The 20250-nt window shown below is 40.1% G+C and overlaps 1 protein-coding gene across 5 annotated transcripts in view; it reads right to left on the bottom strand.

Annotated features, from left to right (window-relative positions):
• Positions 1–489: 489 nt before the first annotated feature.
• The window catches only part of LOC126344887 (probable E3 ubiquitin-protein ligase MGRN1), a 156767-nt gene continuing 137006 nt past the window's right edge, over positions 490–20250 (bottom strand). For 2 of the 5 annotated variants that reach the window (XM_050002057.1, XM_050002058.1), the window contains exon 13: positions 490–3350. In XM_050002057.1, the coding sequence (XP_049858014.1) occupies positions 3147–3350 (204 nt within the window). In that variant the 3' untranslated portion in view covers positions 490–3146. The remainder of the gene's footprint in view (positions 3351–20250) is intronic. The other 3 variants (XR_007565162.1, XM_050002060.1, XM_050002059.1) reach the window with 3 other exon arrangements.

Consider the following 20250-nt stretch of genomic DNA (forward strand, 5'->3'; position numbering starts at 1 on the left):
GATATTGCTACCCTTCCTGCACAAGTCAGTCAATGCAACTATCAGAACTGTTGATGCTGCAATGTCGACCCACACATTGACAGAATTTGAATATGTTCTATGACTGATGAGTGGGGTACTTGTTGAAATTCTGGCGTAAAAAGTAAATAAAGATCTTGAGAGCTGCTAAACATTTTATAGCGAACTGGCCTTAAGATGAAGGAGAAGGCAACACATACACTCACACACAGAGAGAGAGAGAGAGACACCTGGACACCCTGTGTCAGATATACTGGCAGCATTCTTATAGATTTATTAGGAGCTCCATATTGTTTGTAGTCATTCAGCAAAACTGAAATCTAATCCATTATCAACTCATTAGGTTTGAACTGTATTAATTAAACACTGGAACATTTGTCATGATACTGTCTTATAATACGTACGACATGAGGTTGGAGAAAACGTAATTATCTACTACAGGAAAATATTAGTTGAATAAGACAAAAACTATTCATTTTATTCAGTTATGTGTGTTCCATAACTGTGCTTTATTATAACAGTATTAATCTTCAATTTACACAACAATTATCTACAAAGTTCAGAATCTTTGATACAATGCCAAAAAGGGTATTGAGAAAGTATCTTGTGGAGAAGAATGCCATTCAAGTCAATTATACACTCAAAATAAAACTTCATTTATTTAATTTGTCAGTGGCATTGTTTGGTTTCTTTTCCTTTCTTTTACAGCATACAGGTTTTTTAGTTTGTAAATTCTGTATGTACACATACACTAAAATGAAAAATGATATATAAGGATTACTTGCACTTAACCTCTGGATGTATAAACTAATACTGTATTATGGAGATTTATATCCAATATGGACTTAAATATAAGCATGAGAGAAGTTAGCTGGAATACATTTGTGGAATGTGTTTGTCTATGAAATCAGAACACCTCGATATGTAAAGTAAAATTAAGTTTACATGCAGTAACTTAACATTACAAGAGTAATGATAAGTGTTTTCCAAAATCACATTTTCTCTTCAATCTAAATGAATTTTGATTAAGTGATCACTGAGACTATATTATCATTCGAAGATACAGGCACGCACATACAAATGTGGACAGCCCATCATTCCCTGTGACTACATAGCACAGCATTTATTCCCACACTTATTTCTAATAAGGCAATTGGAATGTACATTTCTGAATCTTTCAAAAATTGCTACCAGTTTTATCATTATTAACTTATCCTTCAAGGCAGGAAGGATGGCAGTGACCTAACTATACACTCTCCAGTTGCAATCACACAGATAAAACAATAGTGCTCTGCCATCTGTTTACTTTAACTAACAAGGGAAGGCCATGACACTGGAATCTCAGATTTAGTTCAAACTTTTTACACCTTTACGGGGATATTAAAACTGTGCAAGTAATTAGGTGCACTACTCTGGAAATTCTGCGAAAATAACAAGAGAAATTTTACGTGTCTATTACATAAGTGATGTATCGGTGCGAAGGTGCCAGTCATAAAATGTCACTGTGGTCAAGCAATTAGTGTTCGCAAGTGGGAAGTGAGTTGAGGAAGAGGCGGCAGTTCAAATCTCTGTAGCATTTACTTGCTAATCTATATTTTTTCACCACTTATTACATTATTTAATTTACATGATATTTGAGAGGTAATATAATGAGAAAAACCCACATGCAATTTTATAAAGTTGTAGTGAATTTCACATGTTATTTACTATTTGTAATTAAATTTTCGAGGATGAGAGACAGGGTTGGAAATCCCAAGTCAAACCTCAATAAATAATGATGCAATTGAAGTGCTTGCGACATCACACGATGCTGGATGATATTTGTCATAGACATGGAAAACATAAATTGAAACTGCATACATACAAACACAAGTGATCTTTCATTATATTATCTCTCAAACGTCCTGTAAACTAAATATATGACCAATGATGAAAAAAATACATTTTTTGCCTAATATAAGTTCGTCTTAAGCTGCTTGAGCGCTAATCAGTTGACCACGCACAGGTACATAAGCAACATAATAGACGCATAAAACTTCTTTTGTGAGTTTTTTTCAAAATTGCCATAGTGCACCTTACTATTTGCACATTATGTTATTTTAATGGTCTACTAAAGGCTCACAAAGTTTCAAGTAAATCTGTGATCCCAACATCATGGCCTCCTCTTGTAAGTGTAGGGATTTCTGTGCTGACACAGTTAAGATCTTTGTAAATTAATTTCAGGCTGTCTCTCATAACAGAACAGTTTGAAACTCATAAGATGATACCGAGAGGTAGGACTCTGGTCCAAAGGTAGCATTAAAGACACCAGATTCAAAGTCTGTTTTGAGTGTTCATGTCTGTTTTAAACACAATAAAGATTAACTGTTAATAATTCCGAAAATTTCAGTAAATTTTTATAAATAGTCCTGATGCTAGAGCAATTACAATTACATGTTAAACTCCTGTACACAATGGCTGTGAAAATTACTGCCAGTATGCTAGTCACAAACTTGGAAACTATAGGGTTCAAATATTAACAATCCTATTACACATCATCTTTGACAAATTTTACTACTGCAGAGATGAATGTTTACTATACCAAAACGTGATAAAAACATGGGTCCCTGTCATGGGAAAAGAAGAGAAAAACCATATTCACTTACTTTATACAGATTACATTGTGATAATAGTTTGGACTATCTTTGACTGGCATTATTCTGAATTTTTTATTAATCATAGCCCATACCATTACTTTTGCACTGAATGGAATCACTGACATATCCTTGCTTTAACTTCATTGCTACTCAATCTTTAAATGTGTGGTAATTAGTTTAGAAGCCTCAACCAGTACTAAAGCAGCTGAAATATGTTATTTATGGAAACAAATTACTCAACAGAGAACTATGGGCACGATGTTCATTCCCATTAATACAAAGGAAGGGGAAAAATTACAAGTGTAACAGAAAATTTGACCAGAAGCAAATGTTAGTGTGTTCTTGGAAGAGTTACTCAAGAATTGTACGTGTAATGCAGTGCCCACCCAAATATTCCCTCGGGTAACTCCATGAAATATATTACACTTGATGACCTCCCTATTAAAACACAACATAAAAGTTGGAATGTTCATTAACACAGAGACTTATGAACTAAGAGTCTTGTTTTTCTCTGCTACAATGGTTACCACCATTCAGAAGTTGCCTTGTTGAGCTGCTGGAACTGTAGCTGTCGCCACTGGATCTGTGACTCAGGTGACTGATAGGCGTACCAGGAAGTGAAATACCAATGCCTGTCCAACGTCCAGGTGTGCTCTCTACAGATGATATTACATCAGAGTTTGTCAGTGGTCGTTCCTAGTCACAGAAAATAACAAAAAAGTACTTACAATATGTTTTTGTGAACATCAATGTGATGGCTGTAATTTTTTTTTGTGGATATTTTATAATTCAATAATGAATGGAATGAAGAACGAATGACTGGACTATTATTATGATTTATGAAATATGTAACAGTTCTGATTTACACCAGAAACTTCGCAGTAAAATATCATAAGCATAACAGTAGGAAAAAAGTGTAGATTAGTATCCAACTTCCCGTATGTATGCACAGAATTCAGACTACTCAATCTAACAATTAATGATACCCCAAAGTAATTAGAAAATGAATGTCAGATAGCTTCATCTGAACAAATGTGACAACAGGCAGAGTTATTTGAGACAATGCTATTGTAAACTTAAACTGTACTTGCAGGGTCATAATTTATCAAGAGCATAACAACAAACAGAACTACAATTAGCATTATGGAATTGGTATACATTGTAGAAACTAATTCCATAGCATCATTTTAGTGCCTTAAGAATGAAAGCAGCATAGAACTTTACAAAACTTGAAGTTCCATAGAGCACCTTTACAAGCTACAAAAAAGCATATAACTCCATTTGTGTTCTCTATAAGCAAATTTGCAATACTACATTGCCACCTGTATACATATCTCACATTTCTAACAATGGGAAATCCAGGATGGAATGCTGACAATATTATGAAAATGATAGATCGTTATTCACCATATAGGGAGGTGCCGAGTCGGAGACAGGCACAATAAAAAACTGTCAAAGAAGTAAGCTTTTGGCCAAAATAGCCAGACAATGTACAAACACACACACAAACGCGCACGCGTGTGTGTGTGTGTGTGTGTGTGTGTGTGTAGATGCGCGCGCATGCGAGTTGTGTTTGCATGAGGAGTGTATATGTGTATCTCTATGGTGTCTGATTCTGATGAGGGCCTTTTTGGCCGAAAGCTTACTTATTTGACTGCCTTTCCCTTTCTGCAAATTCAGCTCTGCTTTATGGTAACAACATATCCTTGTCATAATCATATCTCACAATTCTCCATTATGCACCAAGAACATTTACACTGTCAGTCTATTTTCAAATACAAACATATCAATATTACAGCAACATATGCAAATGATGAAGCTTCATGAGAGCACGATCTATTAATGACAGCAATAAGCAAGATTGCACACTAAAATGTGAGGTTTCAGAAGCACAGATTTCTATCTCAAGAGGCAATAGGAAAGTTAGGAAGCCAAAAGAGCTGAATGGTTGTGAAGAGAAAGCAAAGTGATTAATGCAGGTAATCAAAAAGAGGTACCATCAGAATGATCATATTAGGTTTGACCGTGCTGGATATAACCTTATACGGCAAGAGGTGGGAACACACAATGAACCCAGAAAGAAACCTTGTTGTACGCTATCATTTTGGTGAAGCGTATGTTATGGTAGGGTGGGGGGCATTATGTTGCATGGAACTACTGATCTCGAAATCTTTGTACACAGTACACTCACTGGTCAAAGTTACTGTGACACTGTATTATTTCCCCAACTGCATCTTTTCAGGGGTGCATTCTGCCCTGACTTCATTTTTATGTGACAAAGCATTACAGCATTGACCAGTGCAGGTGGAGGAGCTCTTGAAATGAGAGGATATTCAGGAAATGGCCTGGTCTGCCCATTCACCAGACTTAAATTCCATCAAGTGCAAGTCAGCTGCACTGGGGAGACAATTGTATCATGTACACACACATGCACCACTGATCATCCAGCAGTTATCAACAATGCTGGTGGAGGAATGGAACAACCTGCCATATGACCTCCCTTATCAACCTTATGGCCAGCATGCGAGCAAGCTGCAGAGGATGCATCACACAATCTATAAGGAAAAATGTCCTACCTTTCGTAATGTCCAGAGGACCATCATAAAATGTGGTGACTTAAGTGTAATAATTCTCTTTGAATAAAGGTGTCATTTATGTTCATCTCACGCCATATTTCTTTCAGTTACCTTTCTACGTATGATACAAGTTTAATCAAGCTATGTTACTTGGGAGTGACACATCATGTGAAAGTTACTTTCATCATCCTTAAGTTTTACGCACACTACTATTATTTGAGTCTTGTTGGGATGTTTTGTGATAGTGATTTTCTTCCAACTTTCTAAACGGCACCATAATGGAATCTTTCAAACAATTGCTTGATGCATCCCAAGTGAAATCTTGCAACAATTTTTACTTTTTTTGAGTAAGTACAGGCTGACCAAGATAAAGATTTGTATACCCAAGGCATGAAAATGAAACTTAGTTGTACCACTTCACTTCAAAACATCACGTTGAAACCCTAATTATCAGTTAACTGTTGCTGCAGTCTCATGAAAAAAGAAATCGTTGTCCATTCTCAGGTCTACTATTGCATACCACCAAATATTTGGTCAATACATTGGTTAGATAGTATTTTAAACAATTGCGAGAATGCCTGGAAGGCATACAATATAACACAATGATCGGAGGAAACAGCTGAGAGAACATTTGTCAGTTATGATAATAAGTAAGAATTCTGCGTGAGGCATATGCCACAAAAAAAGGAACATATCAGGGGATTGAGGGAAGTGTATGCCTAATCAAGTGAATATGTTAGGGGCGATGAAACATGTAGGGTTGAAAGTGGATGCACACAGAAGAAAGGAAAGATACGGATTAAAGAAACAATACCTCTAATGGCATATTTTAATAGAAAATGTCTAGTTGCACGCCTACTTTGTTTACCACAACTGTTGAACCCAATTTTGTTTTTGCTTGTTGCCTGAAGGTTGATGTATTTACAAAAAAGGACATAATGAGTAATATCTCATGCATAATCTACTGCTGACATTGTCTGGTCACTTCGATAGCAATTATATTTCATCAACATTTTTTACACAAATATTCTTGCCAACATGTAATCAAATTACAGTTCATGAAAAAGAACTTGTATAAGTATTTTTCCATGTTATTACAAGTTTTACACACCATGAAAAGCAAACGAGTGGTCATGTGTTCCATATTTACAAAAGAAGAAAAGCAGATAAGTTGGATCTGAAAACATGTGCTTTTCACAACCTGTTACATCCAAACATAGTGTAATACCGGTTTTTAGAAAGTGTCCACTTTATATGGTTACTCACATACTCCTATGAAAATACATAAAATTAAGCTAGACAGCAAATAGTTGGTACATGTTGGGAACACTGCAGAGGTCTGAAAACTTTTTCCTACTACTAGTGCTAGCTACTTTTCAATTTTCAGGTAAATGACTGAATCATCAGTCACAAAGGAAGCATTGGATACGTAAGAAATTCGGTGATTCATAGTTTTTACCAGAGTCATAACACTAAAATTCTTTAACACTATTTTATCAATAACAAGGAGAGGCCAGATCCTGCAACCTATTGATTTCAGCTAGCTTTGGTATTACTAGCCACAGGCACTCTAAAATAACTCCTCTGAAAGGGTTGGGGTCAATAGGTTTTGTTGTGATAGTGCCACGACATTTAACAGTGCCGCCACGACAGTACGCACAAACGGCGATAGAGGCGCTCCGCAAATCAGATGAGCGCGGGAGCGCCACCTAGCTACGAATGGTACCGGCCGCATGTCACGGCACGGCAGTCGAATACGAGAGACTGAGTTGTAATCATGTGATCAGCTATTGTTTCTAAGAGAGAGTGTGAAAATCCACGCAATTATTGTGATTAAAGGTTATAACACTTTTTGGCGACGAGGTCGGGATATTTTCACCGCGTTGTGGATTTGCGTGTTCGTGACGGGGCAAACATGGAACAGCTTATGCAAGCGCTCATTGAACAACAAACACAGCTGACGGCAGCGATTCAGGCGTTGTCGACGTCGCTTACTCATCGTCTGTCTTCCTCTTCTCCGCCTCCATTCCCTCCTTACGACGAGGCCGCTGAAGACTGGGAGAATTATGAGAAGCGTTTGCGGCAACACTTGGCTTTCGGCGTTGTCGACGCTCCTATGTGTAAGTCGTTATTTCTATCTTGGATTTCCCCTCGGGTCTATCAGCTGCTATCTCAGTTAGCCCCTCTGCGGGAACCAGCCTCCCTGTCCTTCCAAGAAATGTGTGACTTATTGTCTGCCTATTATCGAACAAACACCCACGTCGTTGCCGCCCGCGTGGCGTTCTACCGGTGTCGTAAACAGCCCCATCAATCTTACCGGGCTTGGGCGGCGGAACTACATGGCCTGAGTAGGAAATGTCAGTTTGTCACGGACACTCATCACGAGTCTTATGCGGATTCAATGGTTAGGGATGCTATTCTACGGCTTGCTCCTGATAAAGAAGTTCGGCAACGTGCCCTACAACTGCCAAACCCGTCGTTGTCGGAAGTTCTAAGCATCGCTCAATCCTTTGAAGTGTCTCACGCTGCTGGCGCGCAAATAGACGCGTGGTGTGATGTAGGCGCTGTACAGTCAACTCTCGACAAGGACAATTTGCCTGTTGCACAGGAGAACGAAGATGTGGCGGCGGCAACGACGTGGGTGTTTGTTCGATAATAGGCAGACAATAAGTCACACATTTCTTGGAAGGACAGGGAGGCTGGTTCCCGCAGAGGGGCTAACTGAGATAGCGGTAAACAACGTCGCGTTGGGCCGCAACGCTCGCAGCGAAACCAGCAACCACAGAAGCCGGTGCGTTCCGCGCTTCCTTCTTGCCCCCGTTGTTTCGTACAGCACGACAGGGCAGCGTGTCCAAAACGTTGGGCCACGTGTAATTCATGTAGGAAAAAAGGCCACATTGCTTCTGTGTGTCAGTCCCATAAAGTTCCTGTCGACGAGGACGAGGCGTCGGACATGGATGTTCACTGTGTGCTTTCTCAAACAAATAAGTTGTTTGTTACTGTTCGTGTTCTGAATAAAGACATCCGCATGCAAGTGGACACTGGCTCTGCAGTAACTCTCATTAATTCTCGCACGTATTTGGCGTTGGGCTCCCCTCCTTTGTCTCCAGTTACGCGCAATCTGAGGACTTATAATCAGCAGAAAATTCCTATCATGGGCCAGTTTGATGCTTCCACTGCCTACAAGTCTGTTGTTCGGCCCCTCACGTTTTATGTGGTGGATCATGCGGGCACTGAAAACCTGTTCGGTTATGATGCTTTCCAGTTGTTTGGGTTCTCCACTGATGATGATGTGCACCTCATATCTGAGGACATTCCGTATCAACAGCTTGATGGATTGTGTTGTGAATTTTCGTCCGTGTTCTCTGCTGGTCTGGGTTGTGCCAAGGATTTTGCAGCCCACATTACTCTTAAACCTACGGCTCGCCCTAAGTTTTTCCGGGCACGCCCTATTCCAGTGGCGTTGCGTGCACCTGTCAAGGCTGAGTTAGACAGGTTAACAGCTTCAGGGATTCTCCTTCCGGTTACCTCCAGCGAATGGGCATCGCCGATCGTGGTGGTTTCTAAACCAAACGGGAGTCTGCGATTGTGTGGTGACTTTAAAGCCACTGTCAACGCTCAGAGCGTCATTGACACTTATCCTCTTCCTCGTCCTGAGGAGTTGTTTACCAAGCTCGCTGGGGGCCAGTTCTTTTCCAAACTTGACTTATCGGAGGCGTACCATCAGTTGCCGTTGGACGCTCCTTCCAAGGAATTTCTCGTTATCAACACTCCTTGTGGGTTGTATCAGTACCAGCGATTACCATTTGGCGTCGCTAGCGCACCGGCCATTTTTCAGCGGTTTTTGGAACAGCTCACGGCTTCTGTTCCCGGCTGCATAAACTATCTGGATGACATTGTTGTCACGGGAGCCTCCACTGCGGAGCACCTTCGTAATTTACGTTCACTGTTTCGAGTTTTGCATTCGGCTGGGTTGAGGTGCAATCTGGACAAGTCACAGTTCTTCCAACACTCCATTGAGTATCTTGGTTTCCAGTTGTCCCGTGAGGGCATACGCCCTCTCCGTGAGCACGTTGCGGCCATTAACGCTCTACCCCGGCCGTCTACGGTCAAAGAACTTCAGGCGTTTCTAGGCAAGATTGCTTATTATCACAAATTCATTCCATCCGCAGCAGCGGTAGCTTATCCTCTGCATCAGCTGTTACGCAAAAACGTCCCCTTCTGTTGGTCCGACGGGTGTGAGCAGGCTTTTGTCCGCCTGAAGGCTTATTTGCAGTCGGCGCCTTGTCTTGCCACATTCCGTCCGGGTCAGCACTTGGTTCTGGCGACTGACGCGTCACAGTATGGCCTAGGGGCTGTTCTCGCCCATCGGTATGAGGATGGGTCGGAACGACCCATTGCCTATGCTTCCAAGACCCTCAACGAGGCGCAACGGCGTTACTCTCAAATCGAAAAGGAGGCGCTCGCTATCATTTATGCTCTAAAAAAGTTCAGCGTTTTTTTGTATGGTTCTAAGTTTCACCTCATCACCGACCACAAACCGCTGGTCTCTCTGTTCAGCCCCTCGGCATCACTTCCGGATAAGGCAGCTCACCGCCTGCAACGTTGGGCCTTATACCTGTCTCGTTTTCATTATGAGATTCACTATCGCCCCACGGCCCAGCACGCAAACGCGGATGCATTGTCGCGATTGCCGATGGGCCCCGACCCTGTTTTCGATCGCGATGAACTCCTCTGTTTCCACATTGATGAGGAAGAACGTCGTGCAGTCGAGGGCTTTCCACTTACAGGTTCGCAGGTCGCGTCAGCTACTGCGCGGGACCCGGTCCTGCGTCGGGTGATCGGTTTTGTTCAACGAGGTTGGCCGGACAGGACCGGGGGCCGGGCATCGGATCCCCTTCGCAACTACCATGCCTTGCGCCTTCGTCTGTCTGTTCGTGATGGTGTTGTTCTTCTGGCCACGGATGGCGCATCTCCACGGGTCGTGGTGCCAGCCTCTCTTCGCAAAGATGTTCTCAAACTGTTGCACGGAGGCCATTGGGGTATTTCTCGGACTAAGTCCCTGGCCCGCAGGCACGTTTATTGGCCCGGCATTGATTCGGACATCGCCCATATGGTTGCTGCATGTGGCCAGTGTGCTCAACAACTGGCGGCACCTCGTACAATGCCCTCTCCGTGGCCTGATCCAGCTCAGCCATGGGAACGGGTGCACGCCGACTTTGCTGGCCCCTTCCTCGGTACTTATTGGCTACTGTTGATTGACGCCTTCTCGAAGTTTCCATTTGTTGTTAGATGTCCGTCGCCCACCACTGCGGCGACGACGCTGGCTTTGTCCAAAATCTTTGCGCTAGAAGGTCTTCCATCCACGATCGTCACGGACAATGGCCCTCAGTTCTCTTCGCAGGCCTTCCGTGATTTTTGTACTGGACAAGGGATTCATCATGTTACCGCACCTCCCTTCCATCCGCAATCGAATGGGGAGGTCGAGCGCCTTGTCCGCACTTTCAAATGCCAGATGAAAAAATTCCTTAGTGATTTTTCCACAGATGACGCCCTGCTGCAATTTCTGAGTTCTTATCGCTTCACGCCTCTGGGTGATCGCAGCCCTGCTGAACTCTTGCATGGCCGCCAACCGCGCACTCTACTGCACCTGCTTCACCCTGTCAGGCCTTGTACTGTGTCCCCTAGTGCGGGAAAATACTCGGTGGGCGCCGACGTGTGGGCACGAGGGTATGGATCTCGCCCTAAATGGATTCCAGGGGTGGTCAAGGCTCTTCGTGGCCGCCGGCTTTGTGAAATCCGTACGAGCGACGGCACGGTTGTTCGCCATTACGACCAGATGCGCCCACGAGTGGTGGCCACGCCTGTGCCACCGCCCCATCCTTCGCCTCCACCAGCTCGAGACGCCAGTCCTGTCGCTGCTGCCGATCTACCGTCCGTGTTGATGCAGCCGCCGTCGCTGCCGCTTCCAAGTACTCCGGAACCGGCCCCAGTCGCGACGCCGCCTTCTCCGGGACCCATCTCGCTGGAGCACACTCCCAGGTCAATGACACCTATGGATGCTGCTCCGGAGTTTTCACCCATCATCTCATCCAGGAGGCACGTTCCTCGCACGAGCTTCCGTCCTGGACATTTTCGACCATACTCCCGTGTCTCTGCGCGGGATCTCCTCGGGGCCTCACAAGAGGCCATGGATGTCTCTGCGCTGTCCATGTCTCCAAGGAAGTGAGTGTTTATTTTTTTCAAGGGGGGAAAAGTGTTGTGATAGTGCCACGACATTTAACAGTGCCGCCACGACAGTACGCACAAACGGCGATAGAGGCGCTCCGCAAATCAGATGAGCGCGGGAGCGCCACCTAGCTACGAATGGTACCGGCCGCATGTCACGGCACGGCAGTCGAATACGAGAGACTGAGTTGTAATCATGTGATCAGCTATTGTTTCTAAGAGAGAGTGTGAAAATCCACGCAATTATTGTGATTAAAGGTTATAACAGGTTTCCATCATACAAGAGTAATTATGTTAGTGTCATGTGAAATAAGGTAAATTGGTATAAAAATGTATTTTTCATATTGCATCTACAGTTGTAATTTTAGATGTACATTTACACATGATACTCATACAAAATGTCTAACATAATTTTCTTTTTCATTTGTTCATTGTATTTAGCCTTGAGATCAATCATCTATGTGTTGTGCAGACGTTGCTGCATATTAGCTAAACGGGGCGTTTTGCGAAAATTGTAAGTTACGGTTTCACTGAGGTGATTGCAGAGGGGAAAGAGAATGGGGTAATCAGTGTTACTCTTCCGTGGAATTGTAGGTTAGGCCAGAAATACCAGAAAATCAAGAAACAGGAGGGGAAGATTTGTGCCCTTCAGGCAGGGTTAGAAATTGCAAAAACTGAACTATGCAGAGGCAAGGGGAAAGGAAAAGGTTTCAAGCAAAGGGCATTCAGGGGAAAATTCTGAGAACAAATTTGAAATTCAGTTTATCAATACATTTTGCTTGCTACTACATGTAGAGTAAGCTAAGGTGCAGCAGATAATGGTAAGGAACTTACAGATAAGGTGGAAAAAAAGAATAGAAGATGAATAGTTCAGCTGCAAGATAGTGCTATTCTGTTAGCTGCTATAGGAAAATGCTGCTACACTTGTCAGAGGTTAGGACAAGTTAGCAGATTTGTTAGCACAAAACATAAGAGGGGCCACCAACACACAAAGGCAAGTTTCTGTGTTTAATGGGGTCAGGTGAGACATTGACTTTAGGACAAATGCAGACAGACTACATTGAAGGAAATGAAATTGACAGAGACTCCAAGTCCACTTTATAATAATGAACAAAGAAATGAAATTAACTTTGTGTCATCAGAATACTAGCAGGGTGTAAAAATAAAGAAGTTGTTAATTTGTCTGCAAGATCTTACTGGCTACAAGGAAACTGATGTCATTTGTCTGATTGAACACTATATAACCACAGAGATAAAAAAAATCTTTATGTAAGCATAATATGTAAACCAGTCTGGATGAAGGAATTGTCACATTCACAAAAATGAAATATGAATACAAAAAGGTAGAAACAAGTAAATTATGTATAGATCAGGATATATAAAAATGTGCTTGTGAGTTGCTGGTGGGAAATGTAATATTTGTAATTATTATAGTATAAATTTTTCCACTGTGGGGAATTTTCATGAAAAATTTTGCTGGTCTCTGTCATGCAGAATGAAGGGATTATTGGTTTGTCGTGATTTTAATGTAAATTCCTTGTAGAATCTGACAAGGCAAGTGATTTAGAGGTACTTTTAGCCACTTATAATTTGGTATCAGTTATAAACTTCCCCACCTCAGTTGCTCAAGATGGTAGTACAAGTAATGTACTCATTCAACAACCAGAATTTAAAGAGACACAAGCCTGCCCAGTGGTAAATGGGCTGCCAGATCACAATGTACAGTTAATCCCGTGTTCAATTTGAAAACTCTAAGAGGCTGATTAATGACAAAATAACTAAGATTTAAAATGTTGACTGATGTGAAATTTACTATGAGCGAAATGTTAACTCTAATTTTAATACATTTCTTAATCAGTTTATATCCGTTTTTGAAAGTAATTTTCCTAAAAAGATGATTAAATGTAATAATGACAAGACATTAAAGAAACCTTGGATCACTACAGATGTCAGTGTCTTTTCACAATGTAAAAAAGGACTTGTACAAAACAGAAATAACAAGTAATGACTCACAAATACTTTATTATTACAAACAGCACTGTAACATGCTAAGAGAAGTTGTAAAAAAAAAAAAAAACTGAGAACATGCCCATCTTGCCTGAAACTGAGAGATGAGATAGTAATAACATCATTATGAATACTGTTAACAGAGAGAGAGAGACAAGGAAAGAAGCCATAGAAGATGACCCTGCTTCTGTTAAGAGAATGGTGAACATTGTAAAAGACCGATCCCAATCTGAAATAAGATCATCGTGACTAAAAAGTAAAAGTTCATATGGGGTGGTTTATATATCCAAAAGACACTAAAAAGTTATGAACCTATAATATGTAATACTTTTAATCACATCTATAATGGTTACTGATTGGTTTTGCACAGATAGATTAACTTTAAACTTTGAAAAGACACAGTTCATCCAGTTTGGTGTTGTCAAAAATATCTGACCCCTTATTATTCTTGCATACCAACAGGAAATAATAAAGCAGATAGCAAATCATAAGTTCTTAGGTGTGCCTATTGATGAAAACTTAAACTGAAGAAATTGTATAGCAGACTTGCTGAAACATTTAGGTTTGGTTACTTTTGACATAAGAATAATTGCCAACTTTGGGGATATAGAAGTTAGTAAGTTAGCGTATTTTACATATTTTCATTCATTGATGTCTTATGAGATAATGTACTGGGGCAAATCCTTCTTGGATGAAAAGTATCCCCTGCAGAGAAGAAAGAAATTAGAATTATGTGCAGAGTTCACATACATACATCTTGCAGGTATCTCTTTAAGCAGCTGGGAAAGCTAACCATAGCCTCACAGTATATTGATTCATTCATGAAATATGTTAGCAACAATCCATCTGAGTTTGAGAGTAACAGTGATAATCACAAGTATAGCAATATACAGAAAAATGGCCTAATGAATCTAACTTTGGCACAGAGAGAAGTGAAGTATGCAGCTGCAGCACTCTTTGGCAATCTCCCAATGGAAATAAACTGTGTGTGACAGATAGAAGAAGTGTTTTCAAATGTAGATAAATATGTTTCTTCCTGACAGCTTCTTATTTGTCCCAGGGGACTTCTTAATTGGTGATCAAATCATAAAAAATCTCTCAATGGTGAGCATGTAGCCATATAAATATTTTGTAATTTTGTTTTAATTGTAAGTTGTCTATATGTCTTTTAAATTTGTTCTGTTGACACATTTCACATCATAACATGTTTTGTGAATTTTATGTATGGAACACGTAACTAACTAATTAACTGTGCAAAATCAGAGTCAGATATAGGATGCAGGAATGATTTAGACTTGATGAAATTGAGTGCATTTATGAAGATAGGAAATTTCATTTTTACACCTCAGACCTATAATTTTATGATTTCCAAGATGTTGAAGTATTATTGATTTTGATCAATTGCAGATATACCTAAGGAGAAGAGGCCCCTGCTATCTGGGAGGTAACCATATTGTACAAGGTATTTAGGTCACTGTCAACTTCCACGGCACATAGTTTCAGATCATACTTCTTGCAATATTTTTTATACTTTGGGAAGTGAAATTTATATATTGTTACTATAAATTAAATAAATTTTAAAGTGATCAGTATATGTGCCCACAAACTTTTAACTAAAACAAATGGTTCATGTTTACTGCAGACACGACCCCCCCCCCCCCCCCTTCCAACAGCAGCTAAAAAAAGTATATCTTTTGTAGGGGAATGTGAAGATGAAAAACCATCTAAAAGTGTCATGCAGTTATTGCTGAAAACTTACTCTCTCCTTCTCTTCATCAAGGGCGCACTTATTTTCTTCCTATTGTGGTAAGCATTCACACTGCATCAGACAGTATTCATTAGAGGAGAAAGAAAAGTAAGGAAATTGTCCACACCAAGTACATTGTGTGAAAGTCATTTTGCTGCATGGCACGTGTGCGCGCGCACACACACATACACACACACACACACACACACACACACACACACACACACACACACACACACACACAGTGGATTGCAAACTTGATTTATGATTATGAAGACGCCTCTCTTGGCAAATAATTTCATGCTTACCATTCCTATAACAACATTATGTGAAATTTTAAATTTGACAGCTCACTATGTACAAAGCTGTGCATTTTTATGCACAAGATACTCTAAGAGGGCAACTTTAACCTATATAAATGAATGTTGACTGTTATCATAACACTGGCTTCACAACACTTGGCCACCACTCTATTTAGCAGGAGTTTTCAAGTATATCTGTTGTTGTTGTTGTTGTCTTCAGTCCAGAGACTGGTTTGATGCAGCTCTCCATGCTACTCTACCCTGTGTAAGCCTCTCCACCTCCAAATAACTACTGCAATTTACATCCTTCTGAATCTGCTTAGTGTATTCATCTTTTGGTCTCCCTCTATTATTTTTCCCCTCCACACATCCCTCCAGTACTAAATTGGTGACACCTTCATGCCTTACAATGTGTCCTACCAACTGATCCCTTCTTCTTGTCAAGTTGTGCCACAAATTCCTCTTCTCCCCAGTTCTATTCAGTACTTCCTCATTAGTTAAGTGATATATCCACCTAATCTTGAGCATTCTTCTGTAGCACCACATTTCGAAAGCTTCTATTCTCTTCTTGTCTGAACTGTTTATCATCCATGTTTCACTTCTATACATGACTACACTTCATACAAATACTTCCAGAAAAGACTTCCCAACACTTAAATCTATACTTGATGTTAAGAAATTTCTCTTTGTCTGAAACGCTTTCCTTCCCATAGCCAGTCTACATTTTATATCCTTCCTGCTCCAACCATAATCAGTTATTTTGCTCCCCAAATAACAAACCTCATTTAAAACTTTAAGTGTCTCATTTCCTAATCTAATACCCTCAACATCACCTGATTTAATTCGACTACATTCCATTATCCTCATTTTGCTTTTGTTAATGTTTTTCTTATACCCTTCTATTCTCCTTTCAAGACACTGTTCATTATGTTCAGCTGCTCTTCCAGGTCTGTCTGATAGAATTACAATGTCATTGGCAAACCTTAAAGTTTTTAGAATTACAATGTCACTGGCAAACCACAAATTTTTTATTTCTTCTCCATGGATTTTAATTCCTACTCCAAATTTTTCTTTTGTTTCCTTTACTGCTTGCTCAATATACAGATTGAATAGCATCAGGGAGAGGCTACAACCTTGCCTCACTCCCTTCCCAACCACTGCTTCACTTTCATGTCCCTCAGCTCTTATAACTGCCATCTGGTTTCTGTACAAATTGTAAATAGCCTTTTGTTCCTTGTATTTTACCCCTACCACCTCCAGAATCTGAAAGAGAGTATTCCAGCCAACATTGTCAAAAGCTTCCTCTAAGTCTACGAATGCTAGAAATGTAGTTTTGCCTTTCTTTAACCTATCTTTTAAGGTAAGTCATAGGGTCAGCATTGGCTTGTGAGTTCCAACATTTGTACAGAATCCAAACTGATCTTCCCTGAGGTCAGGTCAACTTAACTACCAGTTTTTCTATTTGTCTGTAAAAAATTCGTGTTAGTATTTTGCAACCGTGACTTATTAAACTGATAGTTTTTCACATTTGGTATATCTGTTATGATCCGAAAAAATGAATTTTTCAATTCCTTGGAAATTATTATGTTACATGCCTGATATGTATAAATACAATTTTCTTATTTTTGAGTTTTCTAATGATCTAGATTTAAATTTATATAAAAATTCCACAAGCCTCCATATGGTACATGGTAGAAGGAATCTTGTAACACCGCTAGTCATTCCCTTTCCTGTTCCACTCACAACTGAAGTGATGGAAAAATTACTGTCCATATGCTGCATGACACATGATTTGTCTTGCTTTGTTGTTGTTAGATGAGATGTATCATTGATGGCAGTAGAATCATTCCAAATGTGTCGCAAATGCTTGTTCCCTAAACTTTCTTTATCATGTTTGGCAAAAGGCATGTCATCTTCCCTCCAGTGATTCCCACCTGAGTTATTAAAGCATCTCCATAATACCATGTATTGATAAACCTATCAGTAACAAACCTAACAACAATCCTCTGTATTGTTTTGGTGTCTTCCTTTAATCCAACCTGCTGGGGATCCCAACCTCTTGCAATATTCAAGAATTGGTTGCAATCATATTCTATGCATGGTCTCCTTTATAACTGACACATACTTTCTTAGAAGTTCTCCCAATAAACTGAAGTCAACTATTCGCCTTTCTTACAAGTGACCTTATGTGCACATTGCATTTCATACCGCTTTGAAATGTTACATCTAGATATGTAATTTATGTGATTCTGCAAAGCACTGCCTCACTAACACTATATCCTTCCACATGATTTGAAATGGCTAAAACATTTTACTACCTTTTTACGTGACCAAAATATTTATTATTATTATTATTTGTGTTCAGTGTACTGCTTTGGTATAACTTTCAAGAAATTACAGTTCATAAAAATATATCATTTCAAAAGTAATATTCTGAAAACTTGAGAAGTTCTTGTCACTCATTTACTCTAAACACTACAAAAGCAACAAACATTCACATTCTTCAACAACAGTCTAATCTACATAATATCACTGATGTGTACAATCACCATTATCGTGATTTCACTTAGCAGTGTGATTGTGAATACACATTTGTAGACTACGGTTATGCGAGAGTGAAAGTGAGGAAATCCTGCTTGTGTCCTTTACATTTCTGTTTGAGAAATTCAGTCTTTCTGTAGGTCCCCCCTCCTCCCTTTTTTTCCCCTTACTGGACACTTTCCTCCTTTCTTTCTTCAGTCTCTTCCTGTTTTACTGGGTGTATCTGTGGACACAAGAACAGTGTTGGGTTTGTTATTCGCAGCACATACCAGCAGCCTGTCAAATACCAGCAGCCTGTCAATGGTCTCTATCTGGTTACAATATTCTCTGCAGTCAGGCTGGTCCTTGTGCAAAAAATTGACTAACATCCTGTATTAATAATTTGAGACACTTAGTTTTTGTGCTACTTTATTTTCTGAATGTTATCAGAGACACTTGGAAATTGATATATGTAAAAATATAAGCACTATTAATAACCTATTCTGTGGGTGGCCTGTGAGGGTGCCATCACCCCCCCCTTTCCCCCTCCTTGTATCTGTGCCTGCATCTAAATGGGTGTGTTATGTGTAGCAGACTTCAGCTTCTCCTGTAAGATACTAGCATAAACATATTGTCACCAGTAAACATTCAAATACTTCATCTTCATTTCTTTTGCACCAGTTTGTAACTACACTCCAGAATGCTTTAGAGCAACTTGCAAAATTCTTGTGTAGATGTTGCACACAATAATATGGCTCCTGCAAAGAAATGCATTCTCTTTGTGGCTACTGGGTGAGTCCATTCCTGTTGTAAAAGAGTGACTGCCTTAGAAGTGCGTCATCAGCTCAGTTGTGCACTTCACCTGCTAGTACTGGCTACCTAAATGTCAATGGTTTGCTGACCAATGTACTTCGAACATTCGTGTTGATATCTCTGATCTACACACTATGGCATCGGATTCTCCGTACGCTGCAGATAGAAGAAAGTTTTTCATATCATGGATGGGAGATTTTGTGCAGTATCATAACATTTATGTCAGAAGAGACAAATGAGAGAGTCAAAGTCCAATTAACAAGTGTACTACAGAGGACTGCAGCAGCGACTGGTATTTCTAATCACACAATACACAGAATAAAAATTTTTTTTATTTCAGTAATTTTGATAAACAGGCTGTCAGCAGACTAATACATAATTTCTGTATGCGATATAAACAGTGCCTGACATTAAAGTCACTAGTTCAATTAATCAAGGAAATTATGTCATTTGAAGGAGGGATTTCATCATTAAATGCTTGCTACACAAATTAGGCTACAGGTATGTCAATTTTTTTTTGTTCCTCTGTACATCAACACTCTGCAAACCACAGTGAAGTGCATGACAGGGGGCACATTACATTGTACCATTTATTAGATTTTTTGGGCCATCCCATTCACATATGGAGCATGGGAAGAACGATTGTTTAAATTCTGCTGTGCATAATTAATCTCATTTTGTCCTCGCAGTTCCTACAGGAGTGGCACATAGGGGGTTGTAGTATATTCTTATAGTCCTTATTTACTAGCTGTTCTTGAAACTTTGTAAGTAGGCTTTCTTGGGATAGTTTCCATCATCTTCAGAAATATGCCAGCTCAATTTTTCTTCACTATCTTTCTGATCCTCTCCCATGGGTCAAAAAAATCTTTGATCATTCATATTGCAATTCTCTGTACACATTCAATATCTCCTGTTAGTTCAATTTGGCACAGGATCTACACACTTGAGAAATATTCTAGGATGTGTTGTACAAGTGATAGGCAAGCAATTTACTTTGTAGAATGATTACATTTCTTTCATGAAGTCTGCCAGCTGCTTTACCCATGACTGGGCATGAATTATTGGTGAAAAGTATTTTGTAGAGATAATGAAATCTACATCCACATCATACTCTGCAAGCTACCTCATGGTGTGTAATGGATGGTACTATTGTTACCACTATCTGATTCCTCCAACCCTGTTCCACTCACGAATAGTGTGTGGGAAGAATGACTGTCGGTAAGCCTCTGTATTGGCTCTAATTTCTCAAATTTTCTCCTTGTGGTCAATACGCGAGATGTATGTTGGGGGAAGTAATATGTTGTCTCACTCCTCCTGAAAAGTGCTGTCCTGAAACTTCAAAAGTAAACCTCTCTGTGATGTGCAACACTTCTCTTGTAATGTTTGCCAATGGAGTTTGTTTA

The sequence above is a fragment of the Schistocerca gregaria genome, chromosome 1 (assembly GCF_023897955.1).
Source record: "Schistocerca gregaria isolate iqSchGreg1 chromosome 1, iqSchGreg1.2, whole genome shotgun sequence".
Classification (NCBI taxonomy): Eukaryota; Metazoa; Arthropoda; class Insecta; order Orthoptera; family Acrididae; genus Schistocerca; species Schistocerca gregaria.